Source organism: Tasmannia lanceolata, unplaced genomic scaffold (assembly GCF_043159265.1).
Source record: "Tasmannia lanceolata isolate RefF3 unplaced genomic scaffold, GAP_Taslan_0.1 ptg000015l, whole genome shotgun sequence".
Taxonomy (NCBI): domain Eukaryota; kingdom Viridiplantae; phylum Streptophyta; class Magnoliopsida; order Canellales; family Winteraceae; genus Tasmannia; species Tasmannia lanceolata.
In genome coordinates this window covers 27,532,404-27,549,659 of record NW_027518692.1, presented here as the reverse complement: position 1 = coordinate 27,549,659, position 17,256 = coordinate 27,532,404, and the positions used below count along the sequence as shown (strand labels likewise).

The following is a 17,256-nucleotide window of genomic DNA, read 5'->3' as shown; positions in this document are numbered from 1 at the left end:
TGACCTCATGTAGCTCTTGATCCCTAAATGCAAAGGAAGGCATGGAAATTTATCAGTTTTTTTTTTTATTAAATTCCCAAAAAATAAGCTTCATTATTTTATGGCAGTGATAAGTTCACCCCTTTTTACCTCTCTCTCTCTCTCTCTCTCACACACACACACACACACAATACAACCATGTCTCTCTCTCTCTCTCACTTTTGGTAGGGCCTAGCATACTACCATTAGGAAATGCAAAACCATTTCCATAATTCCATTAATTAGGAAAAGTGCCGGATTACAGATCTAAAAAAAAATATTACCTTCTTTTTTGGTAGATAAACTGGGATTGAATCTCCGACCTATAGGTTGAAGAACAAAGCATTGACCATTGAGCTAGTCTCAATCACTCTCCAATGTAAGTAGGCCGTGCCCCCAAAATCATCTGCACAGGACCATCCTAGACATATGATCCATAAATGTATCCACAATGTGCCATTCCTCTACAAATTGGAGGGTTAAGATCATCGGAGATTATTTTGTGGCATGGCCTATTAACTGCGGACCTGGCCCAACAAATGAATGGTTTGGAACACCAATATTTTGCAGCTCATTATTTATTTATTTTTAAAAATTACGTGGGTGTACATGAAAGTATGAAACACATTATAAAAACTCTATACATACATAATACAATATAAAAAAAAAAGATGAAATCTCTTCGGATACTCCTAAAAATTATTTACATATAATCATATGTGCTTGTAGTCTTATTTGCATATAATCTTTATCAAATAATGATTAAAATTATTTTATATCTCTTCCAAAGTAAATTTGATGTCCTATTTGCAAATAAGATTAAATTCAAATAATCTAATTTGAAAATAAGAACCCTTTTTTGTGGTATCCAAAGCCCACCCAAAAAAATTAACATTTTAGCTTCTTGGTAGAACCCTAGAGGAGGCCTACTTAATCAACAGGATAGGATTATCCGATCAAGATGGATCAACGGCCACAATCACATGGTACAAGTGTTGCCCTAAAAGTGATCATTAGGAAAGAGCCTAATCTTTTTTTTTTTTAGCATTTTTCAAAGCTAAACTTTGTGATATAAAACATAATCCAAATCTTAATCTTGAAACAGAAAACCTGAAAAAGAAATCTAGAAACGGTCAAACTGGTAAAAATGAAGGGAAAAATACACTTAGACCCCTTGTGGTTTCTAACACATTCAACTTAACTCCTAAAGTTTAAAAAGTTAGAAGTAGGCCCCCTGTGGTTTCATTGGGTTTTTTTAATTGAACGGAGCTGACGGCATGGCGGAAAAGACCAAAATGCCCTCGTCTTTCCCAACTGAAAATTAGGGTTTTCATACTTGAAAACTAAAAATTGGGGTTTGATTCAAACCCTTGTTGATTTATCAACATAAACCCTACATTTAGGAGTTTTATTTGTCTTCCTTCACATCATTATAATGATTTGCACAAAAACCCTAATGTTTAAGGGCTTTATTTTTTGTTTTTATCAAAGTTTTTTTCTTGAAATGTGGGTTTGATGTAGCCATGGGCTGGGGTTCGACTGTCTGTGGTGGAGGCGACGGCGGTGGCTGGAGGGGCGACGGCGGCTGTGGGAAATGGCGTAACGCGAATCCCTCTGCAAATGAGGGTATTTCTGTCCTCAAAATATTAACCATGGTTAGTTTTAATCTTTCCGTCAGGTTAAACCGATGGACGGTTGACAGCGGGGGTACTTGTCACATTTTGAAACCACAAGGGGTCTCGTTGTAACTTTTTAAACTTCAGGGGCTAAGTTGAATGTCAAAAACCACAGCGGTCTTAAGTGTATTTTTCCAAAACTGAAAGCTAGGGTTTTAGGATTTTATGAGGAAAAATAATAATTAAAAAAAGGATAGAGAGAGGGAGAAGGGGCCCCACATAGCCATCCTGTATGCATTGTTTGAGAATCCTCGAAAGGTATTTTTCCTTCTCACTCTCCTGTGTAAATCATTACCCTCTTCTATTTCTCTCTCACAAAGTAAAAAAGAACCATTTTTTTCTCTGCTAATCTTCATAAGTTTCTTGTACAGCTCTTCTTGATCAGCTTTTAGAAAAACCCATGTCAGATTCCAGCAAATCCCACCAGACCCATATCTCTTTTGACTCAATCACATCCCCCCCACCTCAATTCTAGGGTTTCTCTTTTAAGAAGAAACCCTAGTTCTAACTGGGTCTCAGCCTCCCTGATCTTTCAATTCAATCATATTTTAGCTGAATCCCCTATCTGGGTTTTTTTGTTCTCTAAAAATAGTTTCATATTGGTTTGAATTCATGGCTTATCAGCCAATTTCTGGTTCAGTATCAGGATCAAGTTCTAGTTCTGGCTTGCAGTTCTTGAATTCCCCTTTTGGGGATACTACTTACACCAAAATCTTCGTAGGGGGTTTGGCGTGGGAGACGCAGAGCGAAACAATGCTCCGATATTTCAAGCAATTCGGTGAGATCCTCGAGGCCGTTGTGATCTCTGATAAGAATACTGGCAGATCAAAGGGCTATGGTTTTGTGAGTATTTATTGTTTTGGGTTTTTAGTATTTTTACAGGTTTATGTTTTCTTTTGTTTAAAGTGAAAAGGATTCAAATTCTTGAATTTCTTCTATTGTCTGATATCATAGATACAAAAAAAAAGGAACTTTTCAACTGTGGAGATGCTATGGTTTTGTGAGTTTTTCTTGTTTTGGCTATTTAGTGCTTTTACAGTTTGATGTTTTCTTCTGTTTAAAGAGAAAAGGATTCAAGTTCTTGAAATTCTTCCATTGTCTGATATCATAGTTACCAAAAAAAAGGAACTTTTCAACTGGGGTGATGACTGGTTATTTCTTGTTTTGGCTATTTAGTGCTTTTACAGTTTGATGCTTTCTTCTATTTCAAGCGAAAAGGATTCAAATTCTTTAAATTCTTCCATTGTCTGATATCATGGATACAAAAAAGGAACTTTTCAACTGTGGAGATGACTGGTTTTTGTTGGGATGATTTGTATGGAGGGTTTAGGTGACTTTTCGTGATCCCGAATCAGCGAGGAGGGCGTGTGCTGATCCGAGTCCCGTTATTGACGGTAGACGGGCGAATTGTAATTTGGCTTCACTCGGCCGGCCTCGCCTATCTCCACCTTATGGTAGGTTTCATTGAGCCTTCTTTGATAGATATAAGCAATACCTCTACATGTCTGAATTATTTGATTTTGTGCTCAGTGGAATTCTCTTCAACTTAACTAGTGGCATTCAGATGTTCTCCCTTTCATAGTGATCACTGAAATGGTATATTTGTGAATATTTTTGTGGACAATCACATCCTAAATTTCTTCATTTCATGAATTTACCACATATTTTGACATAATTAACTTAAATTCAATCAAACTAATTGTTTTCCTTCTTTAATAATATGGGTCTTTTTTGTAGTTTCCATTATTTTTCTTGATTGGATTTTGTGATCTTGGGTTTGATCTTCAGTGGAATGAGAGACTCAATTAATCCGCCCTTTTGATGTTTCTGTTGGGTAGCTGAAGCTTCATTTGCTTGAATTTATGAACTAGTATCCCTTTCTGAACTTTTAGCCGTGCAATGAATCATTCACTAATTGGATCAAAACTAGGTTGAATCGCCTCAATTTGTCTGGGCTCCAAGTCCCAAGTCCAAACACCGAGTTTATTAAAAAATTGGTTGATTTCAAATTCAGACAAATTTTTTTGTAAAATCTGTGAGTTTTTTTTGAGTCGCTGAGTCAAACTCAGAACTGAGCAAGCAATTTCAAAGTGAAGTCTGATTATTTTGAAATGTGGTCTTGAGTCTTGACTGTGTAATCCTGATTTGATTTCAGAAGACCACAAAAAAAAAAAACAATAGCGTACAGATACTATCTTCTCAATGGGGTAGCAAATCAACATTTCAAGCCTCTCTCGAGCTACCCTTTCCTTTGCAAGTTTGTCAGCTTCAGAATTCTTGCATCTTTTTACATGTTTAAAGGAAATAGAGAACCCTTCAGATCGGTCTTTGTTCTCATCAATACATTGAGCAAACCAAGGTTTTAAATTTCGGTTTCGGTTTCGGTTTCGGTTTTGGGTAGAAATTTCGGCCGAAATCATGTAAAAATATGATAATAATTTCGTTTTTTTAGATTTCCACCGAATGTCTAAAATTTCGGCGATTTCGGTGGAAATCATAACATTTCGCTTGACATTTTTAAAATTTCGGTGGAAATTTTGTAAAAACGGTCAAAACGAAATTTCGAATTTTAGTGAAATTTTACCCTGAAATCTTGTAAAAAACAATTTCATATAAATTTCGTTTCGGCCTTTGCTGAAATTGAATATTTCGGCGGAAACGACATGTTTCTGCTGAAATTAAAAACCATGGAGAAAACCTCCATGGGTAAGAGGAAGACCCCTTAAGCCATCTAATAACATAAGAGAGTTTTCCTCTCTAGGTTACTACAGTTGTTAGATCTCTAGCCGTCATAACCACACTGCGGCAGATTGCTACTATAGATATGATCCTTGGCCGTTCGAGGGATCCTTGACTGCTTCCACTCATCACATGGGAGATCTACCTCTCATTTTCCCATCTGGGGTTTTGTGGGGTATAGCCATGGTTTTAAATTTCGGTTTAGGTTCCAATTTCAGCCTTGGCCGAAACTGAAATTTCGGCCAAAATCCAGTAATAGTAAAAGGTAATATTTTATTATATCCGAAATTTCGGCTGAAATTTGGTATACCTGAAATTTCGACCAAAATTTCTGAAATTTGGTAAACCCAATTTTTTGGATTTCGTGAAATTTCGGTTTCCGTTTCAACTGAAATCCGAAATTTCGGACCAAAATTTCGAATTTCGTCCAAAATTTAAAACCATGGGCATAGCTACATGCGCCACCCATTATACTGCCAATGACTTCTTATATTTTTCCTGACTCTGGTTCTTAATGTATCATGATGAAGTATGTATCATCCGTTCCCATCGCCCATATTGGAAGTGCATTCATTCCATTGTTTGATGGTTTATTTAGAGTTCTCGGTGTGTATGTTGTCCGCAATATTCAATGTATTTGTTGTTATTTTATCTTTACTCTTATTTGTGTTCTTATAAAGGATCTGCGAATGAGTAAGCTCTTCGCTAGAGGTTGCAACTTATACTTCCTGACAGATACTTCTAAGTTCTCACCTTCTCATCTGTGTCCTAGTGTTGAAGCTCCTAATTTCTTCACTACAATTGTTGTCATTCCATCAACGCTTGGCTACATTTTTTAGTACCTAAGTCTCTTATTTCATCATATAATAAGTCTTTCAGGTTGCAATCATAGTTGTAAATTCCGTTTCGGTCGCCATTTCGTTTTGGTCATTCCAAACATACCCTTAGCCTCTAGATAATCCTCAATCTGATTGGTGATGAGGTCTTGTGTAGCTTCATCAGATACCAGTCGAGTGATGCATGCTAACAAGCCTCTGGTTACTTCACTGTGCCTAGAGAAGGTAGGAGTGAAAAAGAAAGCAGGGTTAAGAAAATATCCTGCTGCATGGAGGGGACTGTGGAGTTGCCTATCCCATCTTTGGTCGATGATCCTCCAGATGGGCATGTAATCTGATTTTCTCTTCAACTTCTCCTTGATGTTCTCTTTGGCCTTATCCATGGCCTCATATAGGTAACTCATCGCCGGTTTGTCCTACCGATCTACCAAACGCAGCACTCTCACTAAAGGCTCGCTGATGTTTAGAATGTACTTGCATTGGTCCCAAAAAGATTTATCCAACACAGTACTAACTACCTCTTCACTCAGTGGGTGTTGGACAAACCTACTAGTACTATACTCATCAGACACAAACATCTGCTGAAGTGCTTTCCGATTCAACACCAGACTTTGTATGCTAATGAAATTTGTAGCATATCTAGTTGCAGCAGGGCGGCACAACTCCTTCCCACCTGTGAACTTCTTCCTCATCAAATTCAAGAGGCTTCCATGGTTGTAGATGAAGTTTGTAATTGTCCAAGCCCTCTCAATTGTGGTTGCTATGTGAGGAAATACAGTCGGTTTGCACAGATGCTCCAAGATGAGATCTAAGCAATGAGCTGCGCACGGAGTCCAAAAGAATGGACCAAAGGCGGCTTCTAGTCTTTTCCCAGCAGCTTTGTAACTTGGCTCACTGTCAGTTACAAATTGCACCACATATTCCGGATTCACCTCTCCGACAATCTTTTCAAAGATATTGTATAATTTATCGGCATTCTTCACTATGCCAGATGCATCAACGGATTTGAGGAATATGACTCCTTTAGGGCAGTACACCAAAAAGTTTATTAGGGAACGTTGTTTGGTGTCTGTCCATCCATCTGCCATAATGCTACAGGCAGTATATCTCCATGACATCTTAATCTCCTCCAAGTAGTTGTTTACCTCATCCACTATATTCTTCAAAATGGAACCCCTTAAAGCATGATAAGTAGGTGCCTTATAACCCGAACCCACGGCATTCACAGCATCAAACATAGGTTGCCAGAAAGATGAATTGGCAACGTTGAAAGGGAGATTGGCATCGTAGCAAAGCATGTCAACCGCCATGTCTGCTCTATCTATTGTTTCTTTGGTAGCCAAAGCACTGTTAATGCTTGGCTGGGCTCCAGGGGTTGTTCGTGGTGCAAAGAAATTCCTAATACCTCCTGTGATTCCCTTCTTCTTCCTTTTTGTACCACTCGGTTCTACAAGAACTTCCTTACTTCTTCGTTGAGGCAATTGTGTGCCAATGTCTTCTTCATTCTGCTCTTCTTCTTCGTCTGGTGTGCCATAAAAACCTCCAATCTCTGCTCTGGATAGGCTCATCCTAGCCCTTTCTTTTCTCTTTGCATCTAAAAGTTGCTTCATTTGATATTTTACATCTTCAGTCACTTTTTTGCATGATGCTACTTCACCAGGAACAGCCGCTAAATGTTCTTTCAAGCGGGTTATACCTCCACCCGATATGACTTTGCCACAGAATATGCAAGTTACTTTATTTTTTTGACCCGGAACCAATGTACCGTAAGCCCATGCCGGGTCATCCGATCTAGTGGTTGCCGAACCAATAGAGGATGCTCCTGCAGAAGGTCCCGAGCCCGACCCACTCATTCTGAAATGAAGTAGAAGAAGGGGAAAAATGAATTAGAAGAAAGAAAATTGAAACAAATTACAAAAAAATAGAGTAGAAGGGAACAAATGAAGTAAGAAATAAAAGAAAGGAAATGGAAAGAAATAAAGAGAACCTTGAGGTTGAACTTGATTTGAAGAGAATAAGATAATATTAGCCTTTCCTCACTTGAAATTTGTAGTGTAACTTTGTAAGCCTTCACTTGAAATTTGTAGTGTAACTTGTAATTTGCAAGCCTTAGGAAATAGTTCTTGTAGTTGGAAGTTGAAGGTTGCTCCAAAATGGACTTGGATTAAGTTGAAGAAGAGTGTAGACTTGTAGGAAATTTATTAGAATAGATAGTGTAAGTGAAAGTAGAAAAGAGAAGGAGAATCACTTATGTGAAGGTGGAGGAGAAGAAGGTAGGGAAAATGCTATTTATAGAGTTTTTTATTGTTTATGCAAGTAAAAATGACTAGAATACCCTTCCCAACAGCTATAAACGGTCACATTTGGAGGCTAAAATGGTCAAAAATCCAAAAAAGCCGTTACAGGGGCATTGATGTAATTTCTGCAAAAAAAGTAAAACTAGCCGTTATAGCCAATTTCGGACGAAATTGACCGAAATTTCGGACGAAACGAAATTTTGAAGATTTCGTTTAATGTTTCGTCCATTTCGGACGAAACGAAACGAAATTTATAAGTATTTGCAATTGTTTCCCAGTAGTCAACTGGGTATGTATTGTGAACCCTCGCTTATTTCTATTACTAATTTTTAAGACATTTTTTTTCTTTGAGATTTTTCATTTTGATGTTTTATGATTTGCCAATTTCCTTTATATTTGGTTCACATTATTTTGTCATTTTTATTGATGATTATACCCATTACACTTGGATTTATTTTCTTCACAACAAATTCGATGTCTTCTATGCTTTTTCTTCATTTTGTGCCCTCGTTACTAAGCATTGTGATACATATACAAAGTAATGGTTGGGGTGAGTACATTTCAAGCATTTTGCCTCTCACATGGAACCTATCATCATTTTTACTGTCCCCACTTGCCGTTGCAAATTGGTGTAGCCGAACGAAAGCATAGGCATATTACAGAGGTCGAGTTGTCTATCTAATACTATTTCAATACGGGGCTTCAAACCATCTCTGGATTGAGGTCTTCCACATTGCTGTGCATGTTATCAACATGCTTATGTCCACCACTTGACCTGGCATCGCCTACTTAGATACTTACCGGGACATGCTCAAATTATTCTTCTCTTAAATTGTGGGCTTGCATTTGCATAGTCCACGCATCATCTCCCATCCAAAATGAATCTCTCTCACACATATTCTTCCTCCAATGCTGTCATGTGTATTTTTGTGCTGTATAGTGATCACTATAAGGGCTGCCTGTGCTATTCACTATCATCTCGCAAAATCATAATCTCCCAGCATGTTTACATATGTTGAGTCTCATTTCTACGATGTACCAGACATCAGTCATGAGATTGAGGGGAGATATCTCGTGACACATCATCTTTGTCGGAGCTTACTTGTACGGACATTTTTGTACCCATTACTTCCAGTTATATTATAGTAGTATGAGAAACACTACGTACGTAAAAGACAGGTAATTTCAGCAAGCTCAAACCGCTCAAACGGCAACATCGGCAAAAGAGCCAGGGACATTCAATGAAGCAGTTTCCGGTGATACGTGGATCAAAGCTATGTAAGAAGAAATGGGGGATTGTATCGCAATGACACATGGGATATTGTCCACAAACCAGCAAACAAGAACATGGTAGGCTGCAAGTGGGTATTTATAGAGGATGTGGGCATCATTTACAAACTAATTTTGACGTATGTACTTTTCTCATGCAAACCTTCTTCCAATCATTCTTTAGGCTAAACCTTTGAAATTTACCTTATTTCTTCACACAAACAACCAAACCCCACCCACTCCCCAAAATGGAACCACTCCAAATTACTTTTCATTTGTTTACAAGGGGGCCTGCCCTCCAAATTAAATAAGGCATCCACCGGCAATCGATAAAGACCATGCCATATCAAAACATCGTAGGATTGTCCCCGAAATCCTAAAAGCCATATCACAATGAAGAATAAGTTGGTTCAAGGATTCCTCTCTTGTTCAAATAGAGCACATCTATTTGCTAGGGGGAACCTTTTTCTCGAACTTAACCCTGGTGGGAGCTCTTGTGGAATGTGGGACTGGCTGGTATAGGTGGAGTATCTAGAAATTTGTTGGAGGAAAGCATAAAGGTATACCTATTAGAATTGTTAATTGTTGAAGGTGACTCAAAAAAACCTCACTGAGTGGGCTAAGTCGCTTGGAAACTTTCTTTGAGTCTATGAAGACTGCTGAGATTCATCATTTAAATGCTTGACTTCAACTGAGAATTCCCTTCATCCTTAAGCATATCCCAAGATCAGCTGATGAATTAGCAGATACCCTATGTGGGGAGGTTGTGGAAAGGGATAGTTTGACCATCAGCAATTTGGTTCCGTTGTAGTGTAAATGCTAGCTTAACTTTGCTGTGTATGTTTTTTTTTTATGTATTTTCTCTTTTTCCTTCGGGACACCACGTCTTGTTTTGTTGTTACTTCTCTCATCTTTTGTTAATGATGTGCTTTGTTACCACTAGGGACAAAATATGTAACTATTTTGTTTATTAGATGCGGTAGCAGATTCAGTTAGCTTGCAAAAGCTGGAGAAAGTGAGCTATCCCTTTTGTTCTTATTTTTTCTGTTGGAGCTCCTTTTGTACACCCCATTGGTTTTATGCAAGATTTAAAATTTCTTCGGTACCTATTTCGGACCCCACCAATATTCGAAATTTCAGCCGAAATTTGGTATTAAGCTTCGAAATTTGGGTTTGAAATTTCGAAATAATATCGGCCGAAATTTTGTAACAATTTTTTTTAATAAAAAAAATGGCATTAAAATGAAATTTCGGGCCGAAATTTGGAATTTCAGCGAATTTCAGTTTCGGTCCCCGAAATTTCGGATTTCGGTAGAAATTTAAAACCATGGTTTTACGATATTTGCACTAGATGTTTAAGAAAGAAGTATGTTTTTGCCTTCTTCTATTCTTTACAGGGCACTTAAGGCCAGTGAGCCCCTACTATGGAGGCATCCAAGGTCCCCGGGGGGTTTACGTCCGAACTCCCTCTTATCAGCAACCAGTTTCTTATGGCTACCAACAAGGATATGCATATCCATATGGGTGAGTTGTCCTCTAATGTTCAAGAACTAGGACTCAGGTCATAAATTAGGCTTTTGATTTCCCAGCTTAATTTTATAAAAAAATGAGATGCCAAAGGAATCTTCCTATTTCCATGTCCTAGTCTAAAAACCATGGATTAAAAATTCGATGTCTCAATGGGCACTAAGACCAACTGATTACAAGATACGAGCCAGTTTGGGCAAAACATTCAGTAGTAATTCCCAACCCAAAAGAAGAAAATGTTCAGAAATCATTGAAAATAGGAAAGATTAAAAATGATAGGTGAACTTGAAAACATTCTTTTTAAAATGCTTTGATGATATTTAGTGACTATTAGGTTATGGTTGCACGTACATGTTTAGGCTCAATCTAGGCGAAAAGGACTCTGTTTGAGTCAGGTTTTTAATCTCTTTTAAAAAGTATTCTTCCTATCAATGTTGGATTTTGTGTTCAGTGCCTGTCTAAGTGAGTTGATTTGTCGGCTCTCTTATTCAATCAGCAAGTACTAAGTGAGTTGACTTTCTGGCTCTCTTAATCCATCAGCAAGTATTTGAACATTATTCGCTTCTTAAAGAATAATCCTATTTTATAATCCCACATGTATATATTCATTTGCCAAAAACAACAACAAAAAAGTTGTTATACAGTGAATTTTCTCAATGAATGCAATGGTTTTTGTTCCAGGTACACGGCATACGGGCCTGAACATGTCTATCCACAGGTAGAGAACTTCAGAACACCACCTGGCCTTCATAACTAATATTTGAGAAGAAGTAAACAAGAGTAGTGGAATGTTTTAACAAAGCCTCCGTGTTTGCTCAATTTACTTTTTTGCAGAATGTCTACAGTCCTTATTTGGGGCAGCAGTATGTTCAGATATATGGTGTACCCGGAACAGTTAACACGGCTATGTACCCATTTGGACAATTGGGTCAGCCTCTACCGAGTGGGCATGGGTATACAGCAGTTCAGGGCTATCCTATGCCCAGCCACCCCATCGTTCAATTTAGTGGGCCCAATATTAATGGAGTAACTGCCGCACCCCTAGCTACAATTCAAGCACCATATCCCACAGGCAATATTTCTTCCTAGTAACCGTTCTTTCTTCTCATTATTGGACTAGGTGGGACCCAGAGTGGTATGGGACAGGTTTTAAAGGGCTTAATCTAACACGTTCCATCAGCTCTGGGGCGTTTAGCGTATTGGTTAAGTACCTGACAGCAACCCCAATAAATAAACAAATCGTGCCCTTATAGACAATAGTTAATATAGGAAGAGGACAATATCATACAAAGGGAAATGATCCGAGGACATGCTTCTATCAAGCTTGTCCCAGACAGGTCTCAGGAAGATTGCCATGTATGCCAAATAGTGATACAATTGCCATTTTATTAAAAGATAAGGGTACTTTTTCATGTGAAAATCTATCCTTGAAAAGATGGTAGCATAGGGAGGGGTGTCAGGGACATCCCTAACACTGAAGTGTCTTCGTAGCAGCTCTCAGATAAACGTTAGTCCATAGAAGTGTGAACTAAGGTTTAGATAAATAGAATACATTGAAATCATATGAAGTATGATATAGATTACAGACAATAACAGGGAAGATAAATACTATATATGAAGGAAATGGTTTGTGAGCAGCTGCTCAGATAGATAAGCGATAGATAGCTTATCTGAGCATGGATTTTTAAAACAAAGGTGGGCCCACATTTTGGGGGTGAGGGGGTGATCTTAAGCATTCATTTGGAAGGCCCCATTATGGATGGGGTGTGTACCAAAAGCCAGCTCCATTGGATCATCCTAACCCTTCCATTTGTGGAGGGAAAAAAATGGGCAGATTTGTGGACAAACAGTATCTGTCCATTTGTTCCTCCACAAATGGACACCCTAAGATGATCCAATGGAGCTGATTTTTGGTACACACCCCATCCATGATGCGGCCTTCCAAATGAATGCTTAGGATCACCCCCAAAATGTGGGCCCACCCTTGTTTTAAAAACCAATGCTCAGATAAGCTATTTGAGCCGCTGCTCACAAACCATTTCCATATATATATATAAAGGTTTGAATCCTAACTCGGCAAGCTCTTCAACTTTTCAGGTGTAGGTGCACCTGTTCCAGTACAGCCACAGTTCATAGTTCCTGCTCACTCCCCACAGTTCACGCAGGGTAGTGTTTCAGACCAAACAGCCAGTTAAGAAGGATACCATAATGAATTACATCTTGAGGTAAATCGATTAATATTCCCCAACTTATACTTGCAAGTAGTGTTTTATTGAGATTCTCAACTGTATTATTTTTCAGACATGAATAGGTATCCTTAGATTGCAGCAGGACTAAGAACAGCGGACTGCTACTTGAGTGGCGGGCTTCGAATTTAGCCTTGCAAGTTATCATCTTTGCATTCTAGAGGTAAGCTAAATTCCCATTTTACAAATTGGAATTTGGTAGAAGTAATAAGTTGATAAAATATATGTTCATTATAATATTGAGCAAAATGCTAACATAAAGATATAAACAATGACATGGAGAATTGATCTTATACACTAATCTGATTAGAAAACTCCCCATTTCATACCATTAACTGCAATTCTGTTATTTTGATATAATAGCTATGGGTTTTTTCTGAAAATCAAAATATTTTACTATTGAGAGGCATGGCTAACAAGATAAAAGGAGGGAATGGCTAAATAAGAGGGTGGAAATATCATTATCACCCTCACACAGGATGTTGAGATTTAACAAGATTTATGTATGATCTAATATTGCAGGTCATCCATAGTCATGGTCACCAGAGATATTACAAAGTCGATGTCAAGTCGCTCTTATTATTGGAGCTAAAAATTAGAAGAGCGTGGATTGCTCTTAACTCAGCTGCTGTAGTGTCTGTAAATCCTCTCATGCCCTGCCGGAGCTTGAAATGGCCAGTAGAGGGAATGGACTGGTGGATGCCGGAGTCAGGTTCCGACATCATCGGATTGATACTGTAAGTTCAAACATAGAATAAAACTGATTCTTTTAAACTTGATGTATAGATTGAGTCATGTCTGTGGTACCCCTTTTTTTTTTTTTAAATGGTGTCAATTCTGGTGTTCCTGGGATGTGTCTTGCATTGTATTTAATCAGAAGAGTCTTGTTCATAGCAATGTTTGTTGATGGAGTCTCTGTTTAGTTTCTCGTCTTTCTATACTGAAACTCTGTAATTTTGATGACTCTAGAACTGACTTCGGAGCATCGAAGAACATGAATTCGAAATTCATTTATTCTCACTGTAACTTGCTGTGGTGGTTTAACAGTTTGAATTATCATCTCATTTGTTTTCTTAACTGTCACTGAAAGGCACCTGCATAATTAGGGCTGTGAGCTTATGCACTAATCACATCTCCAAATTATTTCAAGTTTTATTGGCCTTTTTTCAGAGCCCATGGTGAAGGAGGAATGAACCGGTGCAGCTTGACCTCATTGTAATACAAGAGAGCTGGCATATATCACTTATGTGGCCCCACCGTCGATCAGTCCGGGCTGTCCATCTTATGGGTGGCCAGGGTGATCCATCAATGATCGTCAGATAGCTTGGATGATTGGATCTTATTTTTAGTATGCCTCAATGAAATTGAGTTGCACACAGTAACCACAGGAATGAGAAATATATATCTCGGAATTTGCTAGGGAACTTCGCGGAAAGTCATTTCATGGCTCACTTTTGCAGGAGAGAACAGCTGCCTCTGATGAATTAAATGAGTAAGACAAAATCTGCTAGTCTGGCGGTTCTCCACTGCAAAAGTGAGCCGCAAAATGGCTTTATGCGAAATTGCCTTGACTTTCCCATATTTCAGTAGCCTACTGCACTACCATGCTTTGATAATGAGACAAACTCCACTTTTCCAATTTAATTGGCTACTAATATGAGCTTTTTGGGAATAGTAATAGGTTTTGACATGTGGTTAAATAAAGAGGGACTAAGGTGAGTTCGTCTCATTTTAAAAGCATAGTAGTGGGAATAGGCATTTCCCTTTTCATCCATCCCTACCATCTCTGAATCAGGGTTACTAAATCGTGTGAAGTGTAAACTAATGCTGATTAGTGCAGTTATCTTACCATAAACCTGTGGCACCACGATCATCACCATTAATGATGATCAAATTATTTGGAAATAGCAGATTTTTTGTTAAAGCAAACCTACACTCATTCTTCTTAAGCCATTCCAATAGAGAAAACCCATTCTAGAAACCATGGTAGGGATAGAAAACTAATGATGTTGATGAAGATGAGATGGTAAACAATATGAAATGAAACTATAGCCATTATTTTCTACTCTTGTTTATTGATTCAAATGAAGAAAATCCATCTTAGAAATCATTCAAAAAAGAAAGTAAAACAAGAACATACCTCCATGAAAGTCCCAAGATTGGAAAAAGATGGTCTTGTTGATGAGGAAATGAGTAGTAAGAAACAAAGAGAATGAAAACAAAAGAACAGAAGGAATGAATTGAGTGATGAACATGTGAAAGTTGTTATATACTACAAGGGGACATGAGAAAAGTTGGAATAAACAGCTGAGTGCATCTTGAGGACTGGTAGTAGAAGTGTAGAACTAGGTATGTTCTTTTGTTTGTTTTGAGAGAGAGAGACCCTAGTTGTTCTTTTATGGAATAAAGTAGCAAAACAAGTGACACTTGGTGCAGTATGAGCGTGCCATGTGTCACTAAGATATTCTGACATTGACCCTGAATCTAAGGGTGCGTTGGAATCTGATGCTGGAATCAGCATCCTTTTCCGATTCTGATGCTGGTTCAAAAGAATGAACAACAAACCAGGGTGGAATTAGAGGAGGAAAATGCCAAATCTCTTTCCTGTCCCTAGAGGTAATATCCTAATTCACCCTCTTGGAATAAATTTTTTACTAAAATCATTTTGAATTAAATGTTGTATTTTAATTTTTTTCCATTCTGTCTTCAGGAGAATCAGAATTGGATGCCTAGTCCAATTTCTTATTCCGACTATCCAAACGTAGCTTAAGAGGAATGGTTCAATATTAGGACTCAACTAAGGGTGTCAATTTTGGCTCGGGCTCGGAAGCTCGCTCGAGCTCAGCTCGGTAAAAGCTCAGCTCGAATCCTTAACGAGCCGAGCCCGAGCTAGGCCAGGCTCGGCTCGGCTCGTTAAGGATTATATATATATATATATATATATAATCTACTATAATAAGCTGGGAAGAAAAGCCCAGGCTTTTTTGAATTTCTAGATAATTCTGTGTAATTAACACCTCACTTTTTTTTACTTTTTCTAATAAAGGCGGGTACAGCCCAGGCTTTTTTGAATTTCTTGAAAATTCTGTGTAATTAACACCTCACTTTTTTTTATTTTTTCTAACAAAGGCACCCATTCAACCCACATATTTTCAATCCTACCCCCTCCTTTATGCTTTTTAACAAAGGCACCATTAAAGCCACATAATTTCAATCCTACCCCCTTCCTTTGTTAAAAAGCATTAGAAAATATGTTTAGAAAATATAAAAAGCATATATTTTTAGAAAAAGTATATGATACTTTTTTATTTATTTTTAGCTACTTTTTCACTTATTTTTTCTACAGATTTTTTAAATAACATTATTTTTTGTATCATATACTTTTTTGGCCGTGTCGTGCATTTTTTTATTTTTGAACACAAAAATTAATTAGAAAATTTTTATCATATACTTTTTTTTCGTCGTATCGTGCATCTTTTTTTTTACGCTTTTTTGAATTTCTTGAAAATTCTGTGTAATTAACACCTCACTTTTTTTTACTTTTTCTAACAAAGGCACCTATTCAACCCACATATTTTCAATCCTACCCCCTCCTTTATGCTTTTTAACAAAGACACCATTAAAGCCACATAATTTCAGTCCTACCCCCGTCCTTTGTTAAAAAGCATTAGAAAATATAAAAAACATATATTTTTAGAAAAAGAATATGATACTTTTTTTTTATTTTTAGCTGCTTTTTACTTAATTTTCTACAGATTTTTTAAATAACGTTATTTTTTGTATCATATACTTTTTTTTGGCCGTGTCGTGCATTTTTTTAACACAAAAATTAATTAGAAAATTTTGTATCATATACTTTTTTTTCGCCGTATCGTGCATCTTTTTTTTTTACAAAAAAAGTAATTAGAAAACTCTTTCTTTTGCATTTTTTTCATTACTTGGTACGTGGTTGTGCATACTTTTTTGCTCATTGTTTCTACATATTTTTAACTAATTTTTTTTTTGGTATCATAGTCCTTTTTTTTGTCGTGTCGTGCATCGCACATCGGGTATTACTAGTATACTATATAGCAGAAGAGAAAAGGAGAGAAATATTTGAATTTCTGCCAAAATTCTATGAGAAGTACGCATCATTTTTTTTTACTTTTTTTTAACAAAGACACCCATTTAACCCACATATTTTCAATCGTCCCGCTCATTTATGCTTTTTAACAAAGGCACCCATTAAAGCCACATAATTTCAATCCTACTCCCCATCCTCTATCCTTTTTTAATTATGGAAACCTCTATAGATTGTAGGGCTAGGATCAGCTTATGGAAATGATTTTACGGGCACAACCTATTGATGTTATGTTCCATCACATGGACAGTTTGGATCAACCTATGATGTGGTCCGTACAGTTCTTTGTCGGCCCGTGCATTGCACGGAGTTTTTTACTAGTGTGTGTGTGTGTGTGTGTGTGTATATATATATATATATATATATATATATATATATATATATATATATAGAGAGAGAGAGAGAGAGAGAGAGAGACGGTTTCTAAACACTAGCTTAAAATACAGTGGAGGCTCACATTGTTTGGGTGATCCAAACCATTCATTTGATTGGCCCTCACATAGATAGGGTGTCCACAGAAAATCAGCT

General features: G+C 37.4%; 1 protein-coding gene across 3 annotated transcripts; it reads left to right on the top strand.

Annotated features, from left to right (window-relative positions):
* Positions 1 to 1,836: 1,836 nt before the first annotated feature.
* On the top strand, positions 1,837 to 14,481 carry LOC143845937 (RNA-binding (RRM/RBD/RNP motifs) family protein). Of its 3 annotated transcripts, none has more exons than XM_077354334.1 (9): positions 1,837 to 1,952; positions 2,335 to 2,537; positions 3,025 to 3,148; positions 10,233 to 10,359; positions 11,044 to 11,080; positions 11,197 to 11,434; positions 12,460 to 12,587; positions 12,664 to 12,771; positions 13,131 to 13,634. In XM_077354334.1, the coding sequence occupies exons 2-7, from the start codon at positions 2,448 to 2,450 to the stop codon at positions 12,555 to 12,557; spliced, it is 714 nt and encodes a 237-aa protein (XP_077210449.1). In that variant the 5' UTR covers positions 1,837 to 1,952; positions 2,335 to 2,447; the 3' UTR covers positions 12,558 to 12,587; positions 12,664 to 12,771; positions 13,131 to 13,634. The 3 variants fall into 3 exon arrangements, with proteins under 3 accessions (XP_077210449.1, XP_077210448.1, XP_077210447.1); XM_077354333.1 differs by lacking the exon at positions 1,837 to 1,952 and adding an exon at positions 13,779 to 14,481 and having other exon boundaries at positions 1,961 to 2,537; positions 13,131 to 13,345; XM_077354332.1 differs by lacking the exon at positions 1,837 to 1,952 and having other exon boundaries at positions 1,961 to 2,537.
* Positions 14,482 to 17,256: the final 2,775 nt, after the last annotated feature.